Source organism: Moschus berezovskii, chromosome 4, assembly GCF_049115385.1.
Source record: "Moschus berezovskii isolate FMDL1 chromosome 4, NW_MosBer_1.0, whole genome shotgun sequence".
Lineage (NCBI taxonomy): Eukaryota > Metazoa > Chordata > Mammalia > Artiodactyla > Moschidae > Moschus > Moschus berezovskii.
The window spans coordinates 11,148,956-11,175,977 of record NC_142463.1 but is presented as its reverse complement, the minus strand read 5'-3'; the positions used below and the strand labels follow the sequence as shown (position 1 = coordinate 11,175,977).

The 27,022-nt window shown below is 48.6% G+C and overlaps 3 protein-coding genes across 7 annotated transcripts in view; 1 reads left to right on the top strand and 2 right to left on the bottom strand.

The window, feature by feature from the left end:
* Positions 1 to 377: 377 nt before the first annotated feature.
* EVA1B (eva-1 homolog B) lies at positions 378 to 3,374 on the top strand. The gene is made up of 3 exons (XM_055403882.2): positions 378 to 575; positions 1,015 to 1,112; positions 1,403 to 3,374. Exons 2-3 carry the CDS (start codon positions 1,046 to 1,048, stop codon positions 1,840 to 1,842), a joined length of 507 nt encoding a protein of 168 aa, XP_055259857.1. The 5' UTR covers positions 378 to 575; positions 1,015 to 1,045; the 3' UTR covers positions 1,843 to 3,374.
* Positions 2,944 to 17,303, bottom strand: MNMIP1 (manchette microtubule inner protein 1). Of its 2 annotated transcripts, XM_055403880.2 has the most exons (16): positions 16,476 to 17,303; positions 16,149 to 16,306; positions 15,998 to 16,061; positions 15,631 to 15,746; positions 15,308 to 15,398; positions 15,079 to 15,134; positions 14,947 to 14,992; positions 14,697 to 14,797; positions 14,492 to 14,578; positions 14,286 to 14,328; positions 4,740 to 4,833; positions 4,600 to 4,652; positions 4,403 to 4,479; positions 3,317 to 4,245; positions 3,165 to 3,228; positions 2,944 to 3,086 (listed from the first exon to the last, which is right to left on the bottom strand). In XM_055403880.2, the coding sequence occupies exons 1-16, from the start codon at positions 16,477 to 16,479 to the stop codon at positions 3,018 to 3,020; spliced, it is 2,052 nt and encodes a 683-aa protein (XP_055259855.1). In that variant the 5' UTR covers positions 16,480 to 17,303; the 3' UTR covers positions 2,944 to 3,017. The 2 variants fall into 2 exon arrangements, with proteins under 2 accessions (XP_055259855.1, XP_055259856.1); XM_055403881.2 differs by lacking the exons at positions 14,697 to 14,797; positions 14,947 to 14,992; positions 15,079 to 15,134; positions 15,308 to 15,398 and having other exon boundaries at positions 16,476 to 17,281.
* A 261-nt stretch (positions 17,304 to 17,564) lies between these two features.
* Positions 17,565 to 27,022, bottom strand: part of THRAP3 (thyroid hormone receptor associated protein 3) — a 74,039-nt gene continuing 64,581 nt past the window's right edge. For 3 of the 4 annotated variants that reach the window (XM_055403874.2, XM_055403877.2, XM_055403875.2), the window contains 4 exons: positions 26,642 to 26,829; positions 21,590 to 21,785; positions 21,003 to 21,146; positions 17,565 to 19,134 (listed from right to left, as the gene is read on the bottom strand). In XM_055403874.2, the coding sequence (XP_055259849.2) occupies positions 18,913 to 19,134; positions 21,003 to 21,146; positions 21,590 to 21,785; positions 26,642 to 26,829 (750 nt within the window). In that variant the 3' untranslated portion in view covers positions 17,565 to 18,912. The remainder of the gene's footprint in view (positions 19,135 to 21,002; positions 21,147 to 21,589; positions 21,786 to 26,641; positions 26,830 to 27,022) is intronic. The other variant, XM_055403879.2, reaches the window with a different exon arrangement.

Sequence of the window (27,022 nt, the reverse complement as noted above, 5' to 3'; positions counted from 1 at the left end):
GGGTTAAGAGCCCGGGGTCAGAGAACTGAGGGTTCAAATCCTGACCACTGGGGTATTCAATCTCTCCATGACTCAGCTGACTTATCCCTCAAGTGGGGATAATGGTCCCCACGTTATAGGGTTAGGATTAAATGAAAAAAAATATTATAAAGGATTTAGCCCATTGCCTGGCACCTCGGCAGAACCCCATCCTCATTATTGTTGTTATTAGCAGCCTGGGGGCGGACCCCTGCAACCCGCCTCCCCAGCGGTTTCCTGTGGGGGAGCAGACGGCCCCTCAGCGCCCCCCCCCTCCCCCCCCACCCACTTCACCCTCCTCTCCCCTTCCTCTCCCGGCCCTTTTCCTCCCCGCCTCCCCCGCCCCGCCCCGCCCCGCCCCGTCCCTCCTCTTTCCTCGGAGGAAACTTTCCGCCGGCCGATCCATCAGCCCGAGTCCGGCCCGCGCTGCTGCGGCCTGGGAGCCGAGCGGGGCGGAGAGGCGGCCGGGACCGGACGGGGCGGGAGCGGCCGGGCCCCGGGTGTCTGCGGACGCCGGACGCGCCGGGGCCGGGCAGCAGGGAAGCGGGGCGCTGACGGTGAGTGAGACCCGGCCTCTGGGCCGGGGGATCCCCACGGGGCGGGCGGGATGGAAGAGGGAGGCGGCTTCTCTTCCCGGAGTCAGCCCAGGGAGTGGGAAGGCGCCCGCGTCTCCCTCCTCCGTCGCGCTTCCCGGACGGCGACAGCAGGCTTCTTTTGGGGACCCCCACCAGGAGGCGGAGCCTCCCGCGGCTCACTCCCCGGTCCCTCAGGTTGTTGGGGCGTCCGCGCCCGGGGGAAGGACACCCGCCTCCCCGCAGCCAGGGCCCAAGTCTGCAAGGAAGTTAGGAAGCCGCTCTCTCCAGGGTGGAACCTGGCTGGGGCTGCCCTTCCAGGGAGCGGGGCTGCCCTTCCAGGGAGCGGAGCTGCCCCGAGGAGGAAGCGGGGACAGGGTCGGCTCTAGAGAGGGCGAAGGATCTGACCTTGCTGACCTCGCAGGCTGACAGGGGAGCTGCGCCCCCAGAGAAGCATGGATGCCCCCAGAAGGGACATGGAGTTGCTCAGCAACAGCCTGGCGGCCTACGCGCACATCCGCGGTGAGGGCAGACCCCGGGACACGGACCCCTCCCCGCCCCATCAGGCTCCCCTCCACCGCTTCCTTTCCCTCCTCGCCACCCCTGACTATACCCCCCTCCCCGTTTAGCCAGTCATCTACTCCCACCCACCCCCATCTTCACGCCCCCAACTGCCCAATGGCGGCTACTAAGGTCCTTCAAATAGGGGGTGCTATCTTTGCCCCCACCAACTTAAAACCTGGACTCTTTTCGAGATGGGTCGACCCCCACGCATCAGGCCCCCTCCATGACTTCTGCCCTCTGACCCCCAGCTAACCCCGAGAGCTTCGGCCTCTACTTCGTGCTGGGCGTCTGTTTTGGGCTGCTCCTCACCCTGTGCCTGCTGGTCATCAGCATCTCCTGTGCACCCCGCCCGCGGCCCCGCGGCCCCGCCCCGCGCCGGGACCCCCGCAGCAGCACCCTGGAGGCCGAGGACGACGAGGAGGAGGACGACGATGACGAGGACACGGTGACGCGGCTTGGCCCCGACGACACGCTGCCGGGCCCCGAGCTGTCCGCGGAGCCCGACGGGCCCCTGAGCGTCAACGTCTTCACTTCGGCGGAGGAGCTGGAGCGGGCACAGCGGCTGGAGGAACGGGAACGGATTCTGCGAGAGATCTGGCGCACCGGACAGCCGGACCTGCTGGGCACCGGCACGCTGGGGCCCAGCCCCACGGGCACGGGCACCCTGGGCCGCATGCACTATTACTGACCGGCCCCACTCGCGCTACAAGGTGCTCAGCGTCCAGGACGTGCGTAGGGGCTCAGAGCTGCCCCAGGACCTTTGGACTGACCCTGCCCACGGTGCTATGGAGGCCCCACACCCACGGCTCCCTTGGTGCTATCGGGCCTGGATTCTGGCCCTCTAGGAGACACCATTTCCTAGTCCAGCCAGAAGGCCCTGGGGGTAGGGTAGGACGCAGGGTCCCATCCCCTCTCCAGGGGACGGTTAAGAGGTGACATGACCAATGAAGGCTGCATTCTCAGTGACTCAGCCTCCGTTACCTTTGCTTCTAGTAACACCCAGGCTCTTGCCATGGAGGGGGCCCTAGGGTTGAGATCCCTCTACCAGGCTGCCCACCTCCTTCCATGCAACTCGCACCTCGGCACACATGCTTGCATTCAGTTCACACATGGCAAAAACACACGCTGCACCCACAGACACACGCACACAAATCAACCACATTCCTTAAAGTGCATTCCTTACCGGGTAACGCCTGGGTACAGGTCGCCCCTGTCTCTACAAATGCCCTGGGTTTATGCATCATTTCAATCACACACGCACACAAGGCCTCGGGACCCTGACCCTGACGCTAAGGCGCTATTACCCCCAGTGTAACCAAGTGTGCCTGAGCTGGGCCGTGGAGTTCGTGTCCGTCACTGCATTCCTGTGAGTTCCTCTGAAAGGGCAGTGAGACCATTTGGGAGGGGTCTGGGCTGGAGAGCAGGCCGGCCAGGCCCGGCCCCTCCCCTGACGCACAGCTGGATTCTGGAATCCGGCCCGCGGGCAGATCCCCGAACCCTCCAGGGCCCCTCCAGCCTGCCATTTCTCCAGCGTGGGGTGGGGGGGGGCTGGCGTCCGTAGGAGACACCCTCCCCCCACCATCCGGTGGATAAAAATAGCCGTGCGCAGGCCTTGGGAACGGTAATGGGAGCCACAGGTTGGCCAGATGTGCCCGCGAGCTACTGCCAGGAACGCGGACGGCGGAGAACGCGAGCGCCAGCCCCGCCCCAACGCGCAGGCCCCGCCCCGCACGGACCAGAGAGGCGTGGCGCGCGTACACCGCGGTTTACTTTCTGGCGTTTTCCGAAGACGTGTGCAAGGTCGTGGGTGGCCGGAACCTGACTTCGCTCCAGGTCCCGCCGCAATCCCTCCCGGGCCCACCCTCAGTGCGTCTGCGTCTGCGTCTGCGTCTGCGCGTGGATGGAGCCCCGGGTCCTCTGCTTCACCTGAACCTAGTGGGGAGAGGGCGTCAGGGGAGGGCCGGCCGCCTGCCTCCAACCCGCCCGGCAGGGGACCCGCACCCCACCCACCTCCAGCAGTAGGCGCTTCTCCCTCTCGCTCTTCAGCTCCTCCCAGATGTCAGTCAGCTTCTTTCTGCGGACGCGGGAGACCCAGGGGAAGGGGTGGGCCGGGCAAGCCTAGAGCCCGCACCCCTCGCCTCCCCGCACCTCTCCCCACTTACTCCAGCTGCACCCCCATCTGCTCCAGCGACCTCCTTAAAGCCTCCACCTGGTCCTTTATCGTCAACATGTCGTCTCCGTCACTTCTGCGGTCTGTGAGATTTGGCGGGGCCGAGGAGTGCAGGGTGGGGGGCGTTTGGGGCTCCGTATTCTTCTGAGCAGGGGTTACCTCTTTGGAGGGCACCCCTTCTTTGGGAAACTCCTCCTCTTTGAGGGTAGCCTCAGCCCTCGCTGGTGCCTCCTCCGGGAGGGTCGTCGCCTCTTCCTGAAGGTGGGCCTTCTCAAGGGCAGGCGTGGACCCTGACTTGGGGTTGGACTCGGACTGGAGAGGGGAGCTGGCCCTCCTCTCCAGGGGCTGTTTCGCCATGCCGAGGGGGGGCTCCTCTGGCGTGTGCACCTCCTGTTGGGATTGAGCCTCACTGGCCTCAAGAGACCTGGCGTTTGGCGGGGCGTCTTCCTCCGGAGAGAAGTGATGGAACTGAGTGTTGTCTCCGGCGAAGGCCTCTTCAGAAAGCACAGGTTCTGGGGTCAAGACCTTTCCTCGGGTGGGGGCCTCGTCCCCCGGAGGGGCCATCTTTGGACCAGCGGCCTCACCTTCAAGTAGGACTTCTGGGACCCGGGCCTCATGCACAGAAAGGACCCTGTCTGGACCGGGGGCCTTGTCCTCCAGGGTTGGGGTCTCCTCTAGGGTAGGGACCTTCTCTGGAGTTAGGGTTTCCTCTGCAGTGAGGGTCTTTTCTGAAGGTGGGGTCTTCTCTGGGTTAGGGGACTTATCTGGAAACAGAGTCTTCTCTGTCTTATCTGGAGGTGGGGTCTTCTCTGGTCTGGGGGCCCTATCCAGAGTTGGTGTCTTCTCCGGGCTGGCGGTCTTGTTCACAACTGGGGTTTTATTCATACGAGGGCCCTTTGTAAGGCGGCTCTGCTTTTCATCCTGTAGTGATGGGGGTACGGGCTCAGCCAAGGGATGGGTACCTTGATGGTCTGAGTCTGGTTCCCCTCAGCCTGGGATCCTTCACCCTCACACGCCACACCCCTGGGAACCAGCCTCCATCTAGGATCCCTGCTCTCCCAGGTCTCATGCCTCTCACCTGACTGGCTGCAGGGCGTTGCTGGGAAGCCTGCGTCTTGGATTGCTTTCTGCCAGGTTGGAAACTGCTGTTGGAGCCTGTGAGAGCAGACCCTCAGGAATCCAGGCCTCCTTGGACCCCAGGCTGCTCCCCATCTCTGTCCCCTTAGCACAGTCACCCCAGGGCTCACCCCACTGCAGGGAGGCAATGAGACTTACTGGAGTTTCGGGAGGGGTGCTTCTGACTGTCTCCACTGCGTGTCCAAGATGCCCTGAAACATGTCCCCATCAGACCCGGGGGTGGGGGCAGGGAGGAGCATTTCTTTTGTACCCTCCTTCCCCCCTACCCTGCTCCTTACTTGGTTTTGCTGGGCTCAGTGGGAGCTGTCACCAGCTTCTTGACTGTAGGGAGGACTGTTTTGGGCATCATCTTTTTGGGTTCCTTAATAGGAGCTAGGAGGGGAGAGGGGCATTGGTTCACTCACTCATTCCTTTCATCTAAGAGTCACTGACCCTGTCCTGTGCTGTGCCCAGGGGACTAGTGACAGGAGATGAATCATATTTGACCAGCTCCTGGGAGCTCTGGGACACTGACCACAGGAACACCCCAAAGAGTTGTCAGGCAAGGCTTTGTGGGGAGATGGCTCCAAATCCCGCCAATTTTTAATCCATGCTTTTCTAAGACTTGTACTCAGCTTAGTGCCCACGGCTGGTTCAGACTCTTCTGCTTCCTAGACCACGGCAACAACCACCCTGCTTCCAGTCCACACTCCCTCCTGTCTTCTCTATCATGTCTACTCCCTAAGAGACCTCATCCAGTCTTATGAGTCTAATTATCATCAATAAGCCAACCACTGCCAGATTTTCATCTCTAGCCCCTTCCTGTTCCCTGGACTCCAGACTCATCCCCGATGGCCCTTGCAGTATTTCCGCTTAGCATCACACACTTAGCAGAGCTAACCTCTGGCTTCCCAACCTCCTATCCTCGGAATCTGCCCCTTTCCTAGTGTTCCCCATCTCGCCCACTCGCTCAAATGACAAAGTGAGGCGCCCCCCTTGACGCCTTTATTCCTTCATGCCGCACGCACAAACCATCAGTAAGTCCTGTCTGTTCTAAACACATCCTGAATCCAGCCACACATCCTCACCTCCACGACTAAGCTCTCTAGGTCAAGTCACACCATCTTCACAGGAACTACTGCAGCAGCCTCCAACCTGGGCACGGGCTGCACCCACCCTGCCTACGGTGTGCTTGCCCACAGCAGCCAGAGAGGGCCCGTGTTCTACTGAAGAGACCGACACAAACAAAAGCAGTAAACTATGGGGACTTCCCTGGTGGTCCAGGGCTTAAGAATCCACCTTGCAATGCAGGGACACAGGTTCGAGCCCTGGTCGAGGAACTAAGATCCCATATGCTGCGGTGCAACTAAGCCCACACGCCACAACTACTCAGCCTGTGCTCTGGAACCCGTGTGCTGCAACAGAAGACCTCACGTGACAAAAGGAAGATCTCACAAACAAAAGGAAGATCTCACATGCTGGAACTGAGACTGGATACAGCCAAACAAATCAATATTTTTTAAAAGATAAACTATGTAGTGCGTTTGATAGTTACTGGGCTTCCCAGGTGGCATTAATGGTAAAGAACCCACCTGCCAACGCAGATGAAAGAAATGCAGGTTTGATCCCTGGGTCTGAAAGATCCCCTGGAGGAAAGCTCCAGTATCCTTGCCTGGAGAAGCCCATGGACAGAGGAGCCTGGTGGGCTATAGCCCATAAAGCTGCAAAGAGTTGGACACAACGGAAGCAACTTAGCACGCATGCACACAGATTTATTAGTCGTACTGAGGAAGAATAAGTGGGAGGGGTGTATAATTTTAAATGGGGTGATCAGGGAAGGCCACACGGAGAAGGTGACATCAGTGAACATCTGAAGGCAGTCGCACAAGTGGCATTCACCTCCACAGCTACAGCCAGCCACCCAGGCACATGCACACATGCTGAAGCTGACTTACACACACGGTAGCACACCCAGACACAAACAGAATCCCCTAATTATGGGTGGCAGTGGGCGAGAGCATGGCTCCTACAGCCAGACAGCAGGCTTGGAATTCCTGCTCTATTACTTGCCAGATGGATGGGAACCTGGCTGGTAACTTAACCTTTCTGTGCCCCGTGTCCTCACCCATAAAACATGAATAACAAGAATACCCATCCTGGAGGGCTGCTGTGAGGTCTGAGTGACTTAACCCATGTGAGGTGCTTAGTGGCTGGCATACAGTCAAATGCTCAGCTTCTTGTAGTGTGGCTGGTTAGGTGTTCTGTGGGACCATCCCACTAGACAGCAATTACGTCCTGCTTTTGGATACAATTTTAAGGCACCACTGGACATAAGAGAGGTAGGAGAAATCCACAAAAAAGGGAAGAACGGGGGCCAGAAAAGAAGTGAGAGGGCAGCCCTACTTTGTGGCTACAGAGTCTGAGAACTGTGAGGAGGAGCAGGTGCCCCAGGTATGGCTCCCTTGGCTCATCACAGGCCCACAGCGCGGTAGCCACAGAGCAGCGAGAACCTAGCATCACTTTCTTCCAGAGGACTGAAGTGGTCGCTGGTGGTTGGTGCCCTCTGGCTACTGGCAGGAGTAAAGGCAAGTCCTCTCTGGAAGGTTTTTCCCTACAGAGGCATGCCAGACTCCCACAGATTGGGATCATATACAAAGATCCTAAAACACATGAGAGGGCAGACCACTGACAGCAGGAGTCAGCAAACACACCACACAGCAGACACTGGAAGTGTCAGGAAGGGAACACAGCACAGCTGTGCATAATACATCTGAAGAAATAAAGGACGAGCATGCCACTAAAGGACCATCAGGCATAAACCAGCAGATTTTTCAGGGAGAGAAAAAGAGTTCTGAACTACTAGAGATGAAAAATAGCATTTGTGAAAACACAGTGTATAAACAGCAGATCAAACCTAGATCAAACCTAGAGAGAGAATTAGTAACTAGAAGCAGAATGAGACAGGAGTGAAGATTTGAAAGCAGTGTTTAAAGGAATGGGTAACAGAAGCAGGCTTTGACTATGGCTGAGTGAGGTGGCTGGTAGATGAACCCTCTCCCCACACAGCAAATATAAAGCTGGATTAAAAGTGACAAACCACCATTTCAGCACTTGGATACTGACCAAAGGTGTGAAATAATCTGAGAAGTATTTGTGCCTGATGGTGTTCTTGACTGCTCCCTTCCTTCCCCCAGTCCCTGCTGCCTTGGTCCATGTGGCGGGACAGAGAAGGGTCAGCAGCTTCATTGCCATGGTTGAAGAGAACTCAATCAATATGGTGTGCAACTTTGGATTTGGCATTGGTTTCACTGCTGTGACACCCAAAGCACAGCAACCAAAGAAAAAATGGGTAGGTGTGACTTCATAAAAATTTTAAACTTTTGTGCATCAAAGAACACCATCAAGAAAGTGAAACACCAACCCAAAGAATGGGGGAAATACTTGCAAATCATATATGATCAGGGACTTTTACCTAGAAAATATAAAGAACTCCTACAATTCAGTAGTAAAAAGCCAACCCAACTAAAAATTGGGCAAAGGACCATTTCTTCAAAAGAAGGCATACATGTAGGCAATAAACAGGAAAAGACACTCAACATCATTAGCTTTCAGAGAAATGCAAAGCAAGACCACAATGAGATAGCATTTCATACCCACTAGGATGGTTACAATCAAAAGACAGATAATAACAAGTATTGGTATGAATGTGGAGAAACTGGAGCCCTCATACACTATTAGCAGGAATATAAAATGGTACAGTCACTTTGGAAAACAGCCTGCCAGTTCTTCTCAAAGTTAAAAATATATCATGTGTGTGTGTGTTAGTTGCTCAATTGTGTCCAACTCTTTGTGACTCCATGGATTGTAGCCCACCAGGCTCCTCTGTCCATGGAATTCTCCAGGCAAGAATACTGGAGTAGGTTGCCGTTCCCTTCTCCAGGGGATCTTCCCCTGGAGGAGTTTCTTTCACTGGTGTATATCCAAGAGAAATGGAAGTATATCCACATAAAATACTGTACACAAAAGTTCACAGCCGGGACTTCCCACCAGACCACTGCCAGTGCAGGGGGCCCAGGTTTGATCCCCGGTCAGGGAACTATACCCCACATGCTGCAACTGAAATATCCTGTGTGCCACAACTAAGACCTTGAACAGCCAAAAAAATAAATAAAAATAAATATTTTTTAAAAAGAATATTATTAGGCAATAAAAAGGAATGAACTATATACATACTACAAAATGAATGAAACTTGAAAATATTATTCTAGGTGAAAGAAGCCCATTAGAAAGACCATATATGATATCATGGATATGAAATGTAGGCAGACCTATCAAGACAAAGATTAGTGGTTGTCTTGGGATGGGGAGGGGAGAATGGGGAAACTGGTAGGATAATGGCTAAACAGCATAGTGGGTGGAACCTCCCTTGTGGTCCAAGGGTTAAGACTCTGCACACCCAATGCAAGGAGCCTGGGTTTGATCCCTGGTCATGGAAGGAGATCCCACATGCTACAATTAAGAGTTGTGGGTGCAACTAAAGATCCGCACGCCATAACAAAGATCAAAGATCCTGCATCCCACAACGAAGACCAGACACAGTCAAATATATACATAACTTCTTTTAAAGTACAGTGGGTGATGAAAATGTTCTAAAATTGATTGTGTGATGTTGTACAACTATGATTATACTAAACACCACTGGATTGCACACTTAAAGGAGTGAATTGCACATGAATTTATCTTAGTAAAGCTGTTCACACCTGTCCCCCCAAAAAGATGACAGGCTAGATTTGACCCATAAACCATAATTTGCTAACTCCTGAACTAAACACCCCAATTTAAAGGCAGAGAATGTCAGACTGAATTAAAAAAACAAGATCCAACTACATACTGTGGACAACAGATTCAAAGACACAATAGGTTGACCATAAAAGACTGGAGAAAGATATATCACACGAATAGTAACCATAATAGTACCAAAATGTTAACATCAGACAGAACAAGCTTTGAGACAAGAAAAATTACTGAAGACAAAGAGGGAGAGGTTATAATAATAAGCAGGTGAATACATCAGGAAGAGATAATATTACATGTATATGTGCCTAAAAACAAAGCCTCAAATATATATAAAACAGAACACTTACAGAATTGAAAGGAGAAATAATTAAAAAACAATAGTTGGAGGTTTTGTTCAGGAGGAAGCTTAAGACTTTGAATTGAGACTTGTAAAGTTAAACATATCTGGTAAATTTCAATCACTAAAATAATAAAGTGCAAATTTCATAAAAATGAAAAAAGTGAAACATGAAAAAAAGAAAAGAATCATTGAAAAATATTTTAAAATAATTATGATTAATATAGTCTAAGCTCATTAATATATCACCAAAGAAAAAGAATTGCAAACTAGAGTAAAAAACAAAGGTAATTTCTAGAGATCTTTTGCAAAACAATATGCATATAGTTAACACTACTGTACATTAAAAATGGTTAGAATTTTTTTTAAGTATTTGAATATTGTAACAGGAGACTGAATAAGAATATAGTAACAAGAAATTGAATAAGAAAAGAGAGAGGAAAAAATAAACACTATTAGAAATGAAGAAAAGATGTAACTACAGATGCAGATGAAGTTAAAAAGACTGTAAGAGAATATTATGAAAAACATTATACAAATGATTAGACAATATTGATTAAGTGGATAATTTGAACATATAACTCACTAGAACCGATTCAAGAATTTTCATGAGATTTTTGGTCAACCATGGTTACCCAGGAAGCAGGAGACAGAAGGCTACTTGTGTAAGTCTCCTAAGGTGTGAGGTTTCTTCTCCCTCTGAGTTCCAAAGCGAAGTCCTCTAAGGAGCAATTGTAAAGGGGTCTTTGTAGATGTAATAAAGTTATGAGGACGTCATACTAGGTTAGGGTGGACCCTAACCCAGTGACTGGTATCCTTATTAGAAGAGGGAAATTTGGACAGAGACGCACAGGGCAGAAGACCCTATGAAGACAGACAAGAGAACAGAGAGGTGCGTCTACAAGCCAAAGAGCACCAGAAGCTAAGAAGAAGCAAGGGAAGATTCTTCCCCCAGATCGTTCACAGAGAACATGGCCACGTCAACATCCTGACTGTGGGTTTCCAACTTCTGAAAATGTGAGCTATTTCTGTTCCTTTAAGCCAGAAGGTGGGGAAGGGAAGAAAAAAAGAAAAAGGAAAAAAGAATTTTAGCCAGAAGCCAGACTTGCTTATAACTATAAAAAAAAAACTGAAGCAGTTTAAAAATCTTCCTGTAACAGAAGAAAACAGGACCAGATGAATCTATAAGCAAATTTTATCAGCTTTCAAAGAAAGATGATTCCCATCTTATGTAAGATCTAAAAGATATTTAAAGATATGAAAAAAAAAAAAAAAGTATATTCCTCGGGATTTCCTTTGTGGTCCAGTGATTAAGAATCTGCCTGCTGATGCAGGGGACATGGGTTCAAGTCCTGGCCTGGGAAGATCCCACATGCTGGGGGATAACTAGGCCCATGTGCCACAACTACCGAGCCTGCGCTCTGCAACAAGAGAAGCAACTTCAATGAGAAGCCCATACACCACATCTAGAGAGTAACCCTTGCTCACCACAACTAGAGAAAACCCACACACAGCAACAAAGGGCCCATGTGCTGCAATGAAGACCCAGTGCAGCCAAAAATAAATAATTTGTTTAAAAAAGTATATTCCTTAACTCATTCAGGGGCCAGTATAGTACTGATAATCAGATTAAGGCAGTAAAAATAAATGCAAAAATCTGAAGGGGAAAAAAAAAACTGAGACGGTATCCCAACAGCATATTAAAAAATAATAAACCATGACCAATATGAATTCATCCCTGGAATATAAGGGTGACTTAGTATTAGAAAATCCTACAGATATCTTTACATTGACAGATTAAAGAAGAAAACCCATTTAATCATTTCAAATGATTCACATAAACAATGAGAGAATCTGGTACCCACTTTTGATGAAAATTCCAAGTAAAAAAAATAGAAAGGATCTTCCTTAATCAGACAAAAACATACTTACAAAAGATCTAAGCATCAAATATCATTGTGAAAGGAAAAAAGTTTTAAGCATTTCATTTAAAATCAGGAACAGAGCAATGATATTCAGTATTACTATTTCTATTCAATATTGTATGACAATCCTAGCCACTAAAGTAAACAAGAAAATGAAATTTAAAAGGTTGTAAGAAGGGAAAAAGATACAGCCAAACTGTCATTACTCACAGATGAAATTGACTGTCTTCATAGAAAAGTATTAAGGATTTACAGATTCAACATATTTCTATAGCCCAGGAATAAACAGGATATCTAATTTTCAAAAAAACACAATAAAACTCACATGCAGAAATAATATATAGTGCAAGAACAAGTGATAGTCTATACGGAAAAAAGTATAATTGGATCACTCACTAAAATCAATGCTACATAGATAAAAGCACTTAAAAATGAAAAGCAACCCTTTACAAGTTTTAAAGAAAATATAAATGACTGTCTTTCTGAACTTCAGGCATGAAGGGATTTCTTAAACAAGAAAAACACTAATCATTAAAGATAAGATTGATATGTGTGCATTAAAATTACTTCTAGCAATCTAAATGTCCACTTACAGAGGAATGGATAAGAAGATGTGGTAGATATATACAATGGAATATTACTCAGCCATAAAAAAGAACAAAATAATGCTATTTGCAGCAACATGGTTGGACCTAGAGATTGTCATGCTAAGTGAAGACAGAGAAAGACAAATATCATATATCATTCATATGATTAGATCATAAAATTAAAATTAGATCATATGAGGAATCTAATTTTTAAAAATGACATATAGATAAATAAGCTATAAGGATTTATTATTGAATAGCTCTAAGGATTTATTGGGCTTCCCTGATAGCTCAGTTGGTAAAGAATCCACCTGCAATGCAGGAGACCCCGGTTTGATTCTTGGGTCGGGAAAATGCGCTGGAGAAGGGATAGGCTACCCACTCCAGTATTCTTGGGCTTCCCTTGTGGCTCAGCTGGTAAAGAATCCACCTGCAATGCAGGAGACCTGGGTTCAATCCCTGGGTTGGGAAGATCCCCTGGCGAAGGAAAAGGCTATCCACTCCAATATTCTGGCCTAGAGAATTCCATGGACTGACAGTCCATGGCATCGCAAAGTGTTGGACACAACTGAGTGACTTTCACTTCACGAATTTATTATTATTGTAAAATATAGTCAATATTTTACAATAACTTTAAATGGAGTAAAAGAGGTAAAAATTTTGAATCCCTATGTTGTACACCTGAAACTAATATAATATTGTAAATCACCGATACTTCAGAAAACCTTTTTTAATTTACAACTCCTATTAAAAAAAAAAGAAAAGCCATAAACTGAATCTATAACATGTACATCCCATAATCAGAATATATAAAGAACTCAACAGCTATCACTAACCAGGGAAATACAAACGAAGTCCACAATGAGATGCTATTTTGTGCCAGATTCACAAAAATAATGAAATCTGATAACAGCAAGCATTTAAGAGGGTTTGGATCAGTATGCTCTCATAGACCAATGGTGGAGTGAAGTGTACAAGTCCTTTGGAAACCAATGTGACTTTACCTCATAAAAGTTGAATATTCACATACCCTACTAGCTAGCAGCGCCACTCCACATTCTACAGAAACATTATACCTGCACACTGGGAAACAGACACATCGTAGTATTTATGGCAGCACCATTTTCAAGAGTGAAAACTATAAACAGTGAAAATGTCCAACCAGGAATAGACCAGATACATAAATTGTGGTAATTCCTACAAGGAATAGTAAACAACACAGAAAAACAAGTGAACTACAGGGACTTCCCTAGTGGTCCTGTGGCTAAGACCCCGCGCTCCCAAAGCAGGGGGCCGAGGTTCAATCCTTGGTCAGGGAACTAGATCCCACCTGCTGCAACTAAGAGTTCACATGCCAGAACTAAAAGAGCCTGCATGCCACAATGAAGAATGAAGATCCTGAGTGCCTCAGCAAAGACCTGGAGCGGCCAAATAAATAAATAAATATTTAAAAAGAAAAGAAAAATAAATAAACTACATCTACACACAACATGGATGTGAATTTTAGAAACACAATATTGACTAGAAACAAGAAAACCATAAACATATGATACCATTTTCATACAACTCAAAACAAAACTATATTAAATGATACCTCGTTTAGGCACATAAGTGAATACACCTAAAAACTCCAGGGAATTATTCAAAATTCAGGATAGTGGTTACTGGTTACCTCTGATGTGGGGAGAGGAGCAGAAGGGAAAGAGACGTACACAAACCACTGGCAATTCTAGTTCTTGGGTTTGGGTGACCGACCACGGGTGTTCGTTATTAAGTTTTAAAACACATATGTTACATATATTTTTGGATTGTGTGCATTACATTAAAACATAAAACATCCCACAGATACACTGACACATAAACAGAACTATTCTCTGACTCACTTGATAGATACGTGAACACAAAGTCTCAAAGACCCAGATATACCAATCCATACATTTCCTCACAAAATGAAACAAACGTAAACACAATCATTGATGAGAATGATAGCCACATGCTCAAGACAGAGGAACCGGAACGTAGTAACACACGAAGTGACACAGTACTAACACTGACCCACCAGACATTCCTCCAGGCCGTTAACCCATGGGGAGGTACCTCCTAAGGGTGTGCACTGGATACCCTGGAAGCTATGGGTGTCTGTGAGCACCTGGACTGGTGGACCTCCCAGAGATCACTCCCTGCTTCCCAGGCACCCACCTGATTCCTGAGATACCACTTTCCGTGGGACCAGCTTCTTGATCTACACAGAAAAAAGTGTCAGAATTGGAAGAGGAGCCCTCACACTTCTAGGTCCACCCTCACTTGTGGGTGGCCCTCCAGCTGTGTCCAGCGAGTGCTACCACCCTCAGCTTTGTCCAGAGTAGCCTGCCCCTTGCCACCAGAGTGCCTGGCTCCATACTCACTGGGGGAGGTGGGAGCACAAAGTTATCCGGGAAGAGTCCTCTTCTGCCTTGAGACTCTCCTTCCCACCAGCCCTTATCCTCTGTGACCTGGGGAAGCAAGAGGTTGTGGGGAGGTTAGCCAGACCCCCAAGCTCCTTCCTTCCCTAAGCGCACCCTCCTCAGCACCCCCCATCCCTGTGCCCCCCTTGCCCTGTGCCTTGCACACCTTCCTCAGTACTTTCACCTCATCACCCCTCCGAAGCGCCAACTCGTCTGGGGCCTCAGGATGGTAGTCAAACAGGACCCTGCAGGTCTCGGAGTAGGAGACTGAGGGGAGTTCGGTTCACTGAAGCCAAATTCCCTCCCCAAACAAGTAATAGGCTCCCTCCTCCATCAGCCTACCTGGGCACCCCCTCCCCCAAGTCACAGGGGCCTGGGGAAGAGGATTTTGAGGGGCCCTTTGGCGGGGTGCTCACCTGTCTGCAGGTAGTCTGGAGGGCTGTCATAGGTCAGGCTGCTCAGCTAGTGGGGGCAGGGGAAGGACCAAGCTGAGCCTCCAACCCCCTAAGAGGAACTCACCAACTCTTTGCCCACTCCACCCAGTTTACCTCGGGAGGCCACTGGGGACCAAGGATGATTGAAGGGATGTCTGGATTGCCAAGGCCTGGTGGGGGATAGTGAGGTTAGGGAGGGTGCTAATTCAGTTGAGGTCATGGGAGAGGTCAAAGGGATCATAGGGCAAGATGTGCAGATCACAGGTTCAGGCCACTGGGGCAGGTCACTGAAGACTGTAGTCTGGTCACAGGGGTTCACGGGGTCACATGGTCCAGGTCTCACTTGGGGGCCCACTGTCCAGCAACTCCACAAAGTTGGATGGGAAGGCTCCCAGCTGCCCGTTCTTCTTCCCCAGCCACCAGCCGTCCTCAATCTGGGAAGAGGGGAGGACGCAGGGGCATCTGGTTCTGCCCCAAGGGTCTCCCTAGCAATCTTAAACCCTGACTCGCCCCGATTCTGCCCGATGACCCCTCTCCTCCCGTGCTCCCTCACGTTCCCATTTCTGTGCTCCTCATCAGTTCCATCACCCACAACCTCACGGCACCGTCTCCTCACTCAGATTCCATCGTCTCCCCTCAAACCCCCTCATCACTTCATCCCCTCACCTCCTTTATCACTTCCACAATCTCTCCAGCTTGCAACTGCAGCTCGTCCGCCTGCTCCGGGGTGTAGCTGAAGTTTGCCTTGCACCATCTTCGGCCCAGAAATTTGACTGAGCGACCTAGTGTCAGACGAGAGTGAAGCAGCTTGAGCCTCACGCCCCAGTCCGCGGAGCAGGGGGAGGGGCGGGACGCGCTCGTACCCTTCGTGCGTCTAGGCCCCACCCCAGGGCGGAGCATTGTACTCGAGAACCAATCACGGGTCGCTCCGTGGCCGCGCAGCCCCGCCCAGAGCCGCGCCCTTCAAGGCGAGTTGGGGAAGACCTGGGCGCTGGGGCTCCGGGCGCGCGCGTCCACGTGCTCCCGCTCTCACCTCGGCGGCGCGCACAGCGCGGTCTCGGCGCCTCCCCGGAGCAGCGGAGAGTCTCCGGGATCTCCTGCGAGAAGAGCGCACCGGGAGAGGGGCTCTCAACTCCCTCGGGAGCGCTCAGAGAACCCCGGCCTGACCTCCGGCTCGACCTCACCTGCACCAGGGACTCCGGGAAGAGGCCACAAAGGCCCCCCAGCTCTCCACGCATCCAGCCCCGTACGGGCCCCTTGCACACCTGCCGGATCACGTCACCAGGCGCCAGGCTCAGCTCGTCCTCCTTCTGAGCGCGATATCCGGCCAGGACCAGCACCTCTGCGGGCGGAGGATGGCGCGGGCACGCGGTTCAGAAGAGCCCAGTCGGGGCTGACTGACCCTGGCTCGAGTCCCGGACCCAGGGTGGACAGCGGGAGAGCGTAGTAGTGGTGTAGGCTTTTAATGCTATTTCCAGGCAGAGTAGCCACCCCAAACCCTCTGCACATACCCATGGCTTCCGGGGCTCCTTCCGGAGCCAAGCAGGCAGGATGGTGGTGCGGTAGCGTTAGCAGCCGAGTACTGGGTCCAGGTAGGGTGGGACTAGTCGCGAGATTGTGAAGCCAAGGAGGCGGAGACGCAAGCCCATAGGTTGGGCTCCGGTGCAGGGAGTGGGTGTGGGAGGGGGCGGCCCGGATCGGCAGGCTTGGCCCCCAACTATGGGTAAGGACTCCAGCACCTCTTGTCTGGCCAGTGCTGGGATCACAGCTCCCCGACAAGCTATCTGCCCAGCTACCTCCCCTCCTTATCCCAGCCTTGGCCGAATCTCCCACTCGCCATTGGCACAGAGCCGTCCCTGGCTTACCCTCTTCCTGGCTTTTAGCTGCATGGGAGTCGAGATAGCATACCAGGGTGGGGCCCCCAGCAGGCAGCAACCGCTCTTAGACAGGTCCTGGATGGGTGGAGTGGGTGGTTGCTCAGTGTGCACAAAGTTATTGCTACTTTCCCTGGGAGGTGTATTCATCCCTGTAGTCCCTTCAAGGGGAGAGGAAGAGCTTAAAAGCCCTTTTCTTCAGGCCACTGGGGTCTAGCTTGGTTTCAGGAAACACCTCGGGATTCAACTCAGGGGAAGATAGGAAGGCAACTTCGGGAGCTTTCAAGGCTTGTGTTTTCCTACAGCCTAGGCCAGAGCTGGCAAAGGTTAGTGCCAGTCCCAGGTGGGCCGGGCTAACTTTCAGATCATCTACCTGCTTAGTGGTGTACAGAAGGCCAAGCCTGTCATACACACCCCTTGCCCCTTGCCCCACTGCTTTGGAAGCCAAAGTCCTTGCTTACAATGACACCAGAGTGGAAAAATCTGGTTCTCCTAGGATGTCTAAGAACAGGATATGAAGCAAAATCACTGGCTAAGGCTCCTCCCACAACAATCTTGTCTGTGGCTGGAGGGAATGGGGCTTCAACAGTCTGGGCCCAGCCCCCCAGACATTTCATCTTTCTGGTTCCCTGAAGCTGCTATGAGGGACATCCACCACCTGGCCCCCAACACACCCACCCACACCCAGTCAGGGTGACAATGACCAGAGCCATTTACATCTGCCACTTCATTTATTTTTTTATTTGCAGGAGGAGTTGAAACAAATTTTAAGGGTATTTTCATTTTTTTTTCCCCTAAACATGAATCATTCAAGTAAAACCAACTTAACTATAGAAATGTAGCAAAGTAAGGGGAAAGTAGCATAAGAACCCAGGAGGCAAAGGTTGGGGGGGGGGAAGAGGTGGGTGCAGTCCGCATATAACATATGCATAAATGCCATATGATTCACCTGCTCAGGACCGCCTCCCCAGAAGGCAAGCACAAGGACCCATTTTAAGAGGATGTTTTCCCCCCAAACATCAGAGAGTGTTTCAACTTAAAGCTTAAGGTTTTTTAAAAAAAAAAGGAAAAAGAAAAAAACACAAAACAAAAAAACCCCCACAAACCACCCAGCCATAACCACCTTCCTTAATCGATCATAGGAGTTTCTTTTCATTTTATAAAAAGATTAATAAAAAATATTGAAAAAATTATTTTCTCATCTTATATTTGTAAAGATAATAGAAGTCAGAAGTTTCTTAGAAAACAGACCAGAAACTGCCATCCAGTTTCCACCCCTGTTGCTGAGAGGATCAGCAGGACTAGAAAGTTTGGGATACTGGAGCTGCTGGTGGAGAAGGGGAAGCCCAGCCCACAAGAAATCAGAAAATATTGGGGGGAGGGGAGGTGCGCACATGGGGTGTGTTAGGAGCAACACCACATGATACATGGCTGCGCAGAAAAGGGGAACACAAGGTGGTCAGAAAGGCCTTGAACTCCTCCTCGACATACAAAACCAAGTTTTACAAAGACCCACGCAGTTTGGTCCCAAACTGAGGTGAACAAGTCAATATTTATTCACATGCTTTGTTTTCTCTTTTAAGAATCAAAGTTGCCCAAATTAAATCTTTCTGCTAATGTTACTATATATGCCTAAAGAAAAAACAAAAGAGGGGGCTTTTAAAATACGGATAAAGAGACTGAAAATCAAATTAGTCCTCAGCTCCAAATGAAATGAAATGAAGAATAAAACTGTTGGTTTCTAACAGGGAACAAACCAAAATCCAAGTTATCGCTCTGCCCTCCCTACCCCAGCCCCCACCCCACACACCAACAATAAACGAGAAACACGTAGCTAAAGCCCAACATGGTGTGTTTTGCTCAAGAGCTGGGCCTGACCCCAGGCCCCACAGCCAGTCGCCTCTGTCTGGTGGAACACCAGGATGCTCTTCGGCAGTTGTAGGATTTTGCATGGCTGGTGGGGGGTAGGGGTGGGATTTTCAGAATCTTCTCGAGGCTCCTCTGTTTAGCTCCTCACCAGCCGTCTTCCCGGTGCCTCTCTCACTCGGGCAGGGGCTCCCAGCAAGAGTGGCCGCTACTCAGTTGTAGGCTGTAAATTGTCCTTCTCTTCTCGGTTCTCTGTCCCACTCTCATCGTCTTCAATCTCCCCTTCCTCCCCACTGAACTTGTCGTGGGCCCACTTGGGGCTGGTGCTGGATTTCCGGAACATGAACCGGCCCCGACCACGAGGGAAGGCTCCTCGGCCCCGGCCCCGGCTCACCCACTTCTCACTGCCTTCACCTTCACGGTCATCATGCTTAAAAGAAAAGGAAAGCTGTCATCAATGCCAGGGTAAACAAGAGCAGCCTCTCCTCTGCACCTACCCAAATGTGACTTTCCCAAACAAGCCTATGTCCTGTCCTCCTCCCTGTCCCCCACTCGAAAAATGCTACTGATTCAGATCTAAGAGAATATTCAGTTCGGTTCCTTGAATTCTAACACAGTCGTTTAGGGATTATAATGACGATGATGATAAAATCTTCAAAGAACTTCTACATTATCTCATTTAATCCTCACATCTACCCTACCCTATCATTATCAACCCTCCACTAGAGAAAACAGCCGGAGGAACTTTAAGTAACTCCATATTATTTAGAACACACTCTCTCAAAGAGGGGGTGTAAGCCAATCACCCCCAAACATGAAACTATTTCTGATCTGAGTTGTCTGTAACCTAAGAGAGGAAGCAACACAGAAGACACACACAGCTGGGAGTTTTATCCAGCTCTCCCCAAGCCTCCCCACCTCAGCCAAGAACAGGCAGTGAGACCAAGGGCAAATGGCTCACTGTCTCAGACCAGTACTGGCAAAGGCAGAGCCAGAACCCAGCCTACTGTCTTGGATCTTTCCTCCCTTCTCTAGTTTTATGCAAGAAGGCAGTGTGGCAGAGTAGAAGAAAAAAAAAAAAAACTATAACTCAATCCCTGCTCTGACGATCTCATGAGAGAGAAGGGGGGAACCAAAGAATGAATGAGAAAGGATTTTGAAAAGTCACTGTTACCTCATCAGCCCCATGACTTCAAAGAGTCTGAACCTTCCACCCACACAAGTAGTACCTGAGGTTCCTGAGTGGTTTGTTCAACTAAAGGGCCAGCTGCTTTTTCACTAGCCTAAATTAATCAGGTTGGCAACGCTCCTTCAGGGACATATAGGGTACGGCCTTTCACCCTTCCTCTAAACAGCCCCACTCCAGTGCCTATCCTGGGCCCAGTCCAGCCAACATTTTCCTAGATATAGGTTCAAGGGTCCTCTGGGAATCTCAGAGTAGCTTCTAGTAGCCCCAGAAAAGCGAGGTTGGCTATGCACAGTGATTTACACAGCAACATATTTCCCAGCTTCCTGTTTCCAGGCCAGTCCTCATGGGTGATGAGACTCAGCAGCAAGATTACCTTGGTTACAACACTCAGTCACATCTGCTTGGATCTGAGCCTGGTGTTAACATATCAAGGCAACAGAGCTCTCTCACTGGCCAAGTAATTCAGCCTAGAAGAGCCCAGCTCCAGTGGTGTTTCATTCTGGAGACAGGTGCCCTCCCTCAAAAAGAGAACTGTCTTTCCTATTCATATTGTCCAGGGGCGAGAAAAGGTGGAACTGCCGCCTCTGGGGAAGATAATGGCTTGTAAAGGCTGAAGGAAGGCTTAGGGTGGGTGAGCAGTAAAACGGACAAAAAGGCAAGAGCAAGCTTTCCTGCTTATCCTGGAATCCATAAACATCTTAGATAACACTTTCAAGGTCAGGACTGCCTCTCTAGAGAACAGTCATCTTGCCAGAACTATACTAGCCCACAAGCACACATGTAACCAGTGCCATCCGTTCCGTTCCGTTCAGTCGCTCAGTCGTGTCCGACTCTTTGAGACCCCATGGACTGTAGCCTACCAGGCTTCTCCGTCCATGGGATTCTCCAGGCAAGAATACTGGAGTGGGTTACCATTTCCTTCTCCAGGGGATCTTCCCGACCCAGGGATCGAACCCGGGTCTCCCGCATTGGAGGCAGACGCTTTAACCTCTGAGCCACCAGGGAAGCCCTACCTGCATGCAATTCTGGAAAAATCAATTAAAGCCTCACTATCAGCCACTGTGTATGGCAAAGGCCCCCTCGCCCTTTCTGGTTATCCCGACACATACCAAGTAGTACTTCTTGCTTTTGGGTGTATACTCAGGGTCCCATTCCTCCTCCCGGCTTCTCTTCTGAAAATCGTTGTTGCTGCTGCTGTTGTTGTTACCAGAATAGTTGCCTCTGCCCCAGCCTCGTCCTCTGGCTCGAAACTGCTATGGCAGTAAACGGGGAAAGGAACAAAGGGTCCATGTAAGGAATGGAGAAAAACAACTCCTTGCCTTCTATTCAAATAATTCTCTGCTGTCCTCTAGTCATTATGCTGGTTAACTGGTTTTTAGCTATTCCCTTTCTGTTTATCTCAAGTCTACAGCCCAGACAGGGGACAATGCCATAAGGGCCTCCCTACATACAGCAGGAATTAAAACAAGTGAGGAATTTCAGACCAGAAGCCCTAAGAGGCTTTCTGGCTAAGTGATTATGAACAGGAAAAAAAAAAAATTAAAAATGGAAAGCCTGGGGAATGGGAAACCACAGATTCTAGGGTCTACTGACCTAATCACCTGTATCAAGAGCAACAAAATAAATGTTTTGATAAGCACATAATTAGAATTAGCAGGAGAAAGGACTTAAAGAAAGGGAGGGGGCAGAGTCTTACAAAGGCCCCTCGTGCTCTGCCTCCTCGTTCACTTGGACCCACGAAGTCTTTGGTCCCCAGTCTGGATTTGTCAAAGCCCGTGGTGCTCTCCTCTCTCTCTTCTGTCTCTTCAGTGTACTCTTCTGCTTTGTAGGAGTGGGATGACTGGGAGGAAGAAGAGGAGGACCTGGACCGGTCTCGTGCTCTCCGGTGCTTCCTATGAAAACAGAAGAGGCAAGGAGATCAGTAAGCCTCTAGGGTACAGTCCTTGTCTGGGGGCTTATGAATAAGGAGCACAGGGCAATCAAAGGTGTGCCTGTGATGAGAACACTGAAGACAAGTATCCGGAAAAACCAACACACCCTCAACATACCCACCCAGGGACCTGGGGAGCTTCCTCCCAAGCCTCTCAGTCATGTTCACTGACATATCTATGTCTCAGCCTGTGATAAACATGGGACACACACATACAACAGATACAAGAGGAGGGACAAAACATAGTCCACGCATGGCCTCTGGTCAGTTCAGTTCAGTCGCTCGGTCATGTCCAACTCTCTGCGACCCCATGAATCAGCACACCAGGCCTCCCTGTCCATCAACAACTCCCAGAGTTCACTCAAACTCATGTCCACAGAGTCGGTGATGCCATCCAGCCATCTCATTCTCTGTCGTCCCCTTCTCCCAGTCTTTTCCAGTGAGTCAACTCATCGCATGAGGTGGCCAAAGTATTGCAGTTTCAGCTTTAGCATCAGTCCTTCCAATGAACACCCAGGATTGATCTCCTTTAGAATGGACTGGTTGGATCTCCTTGCAGTCCAAGGGACTCTCAAGAGTCTTCTCCAGCACTACAGTTCAAAAGCATCAATTCTTCGGCGATCAGCTTTCTTCACAGTCCAACTCTCACATCCATACATGACCACGGGAAAAACCATAGCCTTGACTAGACGGACCTTGGTTGGCAAAGTAATGTCTCTGCTCTTTAACATACTATCTAGGTTGGCCATAACTTTCCTTCCAAGGAGCAAGCGTCTTTTAATTTCATGGCTGCAATCAGCATCCGCAGTGATTTTGGAGCCCCCAAAAATAAAGTCTGACACTGTTTCCACTGTTTTTCCATCTATTTCCCATGAAGTGATGGGACCAGATGCCATGATCTTTGTTTTCTGAATGTTGAGCTTCAAGCCAACCTTTTCACTCTCCTCTTTCACTTTCATCAAGAGGCTTTTGAGTTCCCATTCACTTTCTGCCATAAGGGTGGTGTCATCTGCATATCTGAGGTTACTGATATTTCTCCCAGCAATCCTGATTCCAGCTTGTGCTTCTTCCAGCCCAGCGTTCCTCATGATGTACTCTGCATATAAGTTAAATAAGCAAGGTGACAATATACAGCCTTGACGTACTCCTTTTCCTATTTGGAACCAGTCTGTTGTTCCATGTACAGTTCTGACTGTTGCTTCCTGGCCTGCATACAGGTTTCTCAAGAGGCAGGTCAGGTAGTCTGGTATTCCCATCTCTTTCAGAATGTTCCACAGTTTATTGTGATCCACACAGTCAAAAGCTTTGGCATAGTCAATGAAGCAGAAACAGATGGTTTTCTGGAACTCTCTTGCTTTCTCCATGATCCAGCGGATGTTGGCAATTTGATCTCTGGTGCCTCTGCCTTTTCTAAAACCTGCTTGAACATCTGAGGTTCACACATTGCTGAAGCATGGCTTGGAGAATTTTGAGCATGACTTTACTAGCGTGTGAGATGAGTGCAATTGTGCAGTAGTTTGAACATTCTTTGGCATTGCCTTTCTTTGGGATTGGAATGAAGACTGACCTTTTCCAGTCCTGTGGCCACTGCTGAGTTTTCCAAATTTGCTGGTATATTGAGTGCAGCCCTTTCACAGCATCATCTTTCAGGATTTGAAATAGCTCAACTGGAATTCCATCACCTCCACTAGCTTTGTTCGTAGTGATGCTCTCTAAGGCCCACTTGACTTCACATTCCAAGATGTCTGGCTCTAGGTCAGTGATTACGCTATCGTGACTATCTTGGTCGTGAAGATCTTTTTTGTACAGTTCTTCTGTGTATTCTTGCCACCTCTTCTTAAGTTAGGTCCATACCATTTCTGTCCTTTATCGAGCCTATCTTTGCATGAAATGTTCCCTTGGAATCTCTAATTTTCTTGAAGAGATCTCTTATTTTTCCTATTCTGTTGTTTTCCTCTATTTTTTTGCATTGATCGCTGAGGAAGGCTTTCTTATCTCTCTTTGCTATTTTTTGGAACTCTGCATTCAGATGCTTATATCTTTCCTTTTCTCCTTTGCTTTTCGCTTCTCTTCTTTTCACAGCTATTTGTAAGGCCTCCTCAGACACCCATTTTGCTTTTTTGCATTTCTTTTCCATGGGGATGGTCTTGGTCCCTGTCTCTTGTACAATGTCACGAACCTCTGTCCAGAGTTCATCAGGCACTCTATCAGATCTAGTCCCTTAAATCTATTTCTCACTTCCACTGTATAATCATAAGGGATTTGATTTAGGTCATATCTGAATGGTCTAGTGGTTTTCCTACTTTCTTCAATTTAAGTCTGAATTTGGCAATAAGGAGTTCATGATCTGAGCCATAGTCAGCTCCTGGTCTTGTTTTTGCTAACTGTATAGAGCTTCTCCATCACTGGCTGCAAAGAATATAATCAAACTGATTTCGGTGTTGACCATCTGGTGATGTCCATGTGTAGAGTCTTCTCTTGTGTTGTTGGACGAGGGTGTTTGCTATGACCAGTGCATTCTCTTGACAAAACTCTATCAGCCTTTGCCCTGCTTCATTCCGTGCTCCAAGGCCAAATTTGCCTGATATTCCAGGTGTTTCTTGACTTCCTACTTTTGCATTCCAGTCCCCTATAATGAAAAGGACATCTTTTTTGGGTGTTAGTTCTAAAAGGTCTTGTAGGCCTCTGGTAGCTCAGTCTAATAAATGTGCATGAACTAGAAAGACAAAAGGTGACAAACACTGTAATGAAAGCCAGAGTATCTGGTACTGCTGCTGCTGCTGCTGAGTCACTTCAGTCGTGTCCGACTCTGTGTGACCCCTTAGACGGAAGCCCACCAGGCTCCCCCGTCCCTGGGATTCTCCAGGCAAGAACACTGGAGTGGGTTGCCATTTCCTTCTCCAAAGTGTGAAAGTGAAAAGTGAAAGTGAAGTTGCTCAGTCGTGTCCGACCCTTAGCGACCCCATGGACTGCAGCCTACCAGGCTCCTCCATCCATGGGATTTTCTAGGCAAGAGTACTGGAGTGGCTTGTCATTGCCTTCTCCGATCTGGTACTAGGACAGGCTTTATACGTTACCATCGGTTTCAACTTTATATTAGTTTTATTTCTCATAGAAGACTATGACCTGTCTTGGGAGGCTGTTCTTTAAAGATCGAAAAAACAACGTGCTTAAACACTCTACATTGACACAGCACGCATAGAGCAAACGGCAATTATGATTTCAGTACTATTTTCCCCATCTTATAGACAGGAGGTTCAGGTGACAGAACCAGGCAGATTTGGATTCAAATCTAGCACTAATTATACCAATACTCCACAAACCCTTCCCACTGCACTCAAACAGGTTTAGGTCATTAAGCCTAGGATCTGGCGGAACTCTTCCCAGAGTTATTTCCCATCCGTCCCTTCATCTGGAGGAAATTACAGACCAGGGGGCAAATTAGACAGAGTAATACAATGAGTCACTGTATACATACTAGAGGTTGGGGCCAGTCCTGCCATGTGGTAGTGGAGGAGGGTACCAGCTACCTCTAAGGTGGCAGAACAGCCAGCTCCCAGGAGTACATGACTTACAGGGAGAAGCCAGCCAAGTGGTAGTAACCTATCATTACACTCCTCCATTATGAAAAGCAGTTTGCCAACCCCCACCCCACCCCCACAGCTACCCCAACCCCCAAACATTTGAGAAGATCAAAGACAAATATTTGAATCCTACTGGCTCTAAGTTATTCTCATCGGATTCTTATAACTCAAATGTTCGACTCCTAGAAATCAGCACTATTTCAAGAGATTTTCAAAAATAAGACTCCAAAACTCCTGATTTGAGTCCCAACACTGCCTTTTATTAGTTGTGTGATCTTGGTGAGCCGTTCTTCAGTCATATGAGAGTTTTTGTATACAGTGAAAACAGTGACATAATTATCATTTTTCTTCTTGCCCCAATCACAAAATACTGGAGTTGCAAGAGACTTGATCAAGGTTACACAGCAAGTCAGAGGCAGTGACATATGTCCCAGGGAAACAAACCAGGATCAGTAATCCAAGTCCAGGCCTGAAAGGTTTGAAGGGTCCTACTCCCTTTCCACCAGAGAAGACTACTGTACTCCAACTTCCATTTCCTATTGAGGATTATCAGATCCTCTATCTTTGGATAGCCCTGAAAGCTGTTAGGGCTCATAATGAGTATGTTAACTGAGCGGAAGGGTAGACAAAGTGAAACAGAAGATATGAGCTTACTTTTCTATCTTTCAAATAGGCAAAAGTCTACTAACTGTCTTGCTTATTTCAAAGATTATCAGAAAATGGATATAAAAGTGCTTGCCAGCTAAAGTTCAGGAACACAAAAGTAGTGCTGCTTCCCACAGGAAGGCGTGGGGTTTCAATTCTGCAACCTTTAATGCGCATGACTGAAAAGTCATGGAACGTTCAAAAATGTAAATAGAGACAAGACCTTGGCATAAATGCTGCCTTATGAAGTTCAACAATGCTACCTTTGTTTAAAGAATATTTGGAACACCTCTCTTGGAAGTGCCTGTGAAACTAGTTTAAAAGGCATTTAAGATCAACAAGCTTGTCCTATCTAGTTCTGCCCTGTTTCTCTGACCAAACACTGTTTTTAGTTGAAAACAACTTTGAGCCATTTTAAAACATAAAATGTTTTTAAAAATTGTTTTAAATATAAAATGTAAATAGAAACTACACAAAATCGTTCCTAATTGTTCTCTAGTGTGGAGGGTCTGCCATAGAGCCTAACGAGGGGCAGACATAGGAGTCCACTCAGAAGACTGAATGAGGCAACAGACAAGGGTTTACATACTTCTGCTTCTTTGATCCTTTATGAGTTTTTTCTGTTTTCTCAGCTGATCGCTCCCTTGAGTGGCTTGAGTCTCGGGAATCCACTGATTCTCTTGATTTACCTCGTTTAAGATCTCTCTCTTTATGTTTTTTACGACGTTCAATATCAAGGCGGAGATCAACAGGATCATCTTTGTATTTTCCCTCAGCCTGCCAAGAGAAATCAAAATTAAGGTTTTTGGGATTCAGGACTACAAACTCAACCACCCCACAAATTGTGGTTTCTATTCCAATGGAGTGGTACAGAGGAAGCACTGGGAATGCGAGGCACCTCGCCCAACTCGGGAGGGATACAGGATGTTCCACCAAAGTCACTTCATGAGGATCCCTAGAGAGCCCAAAC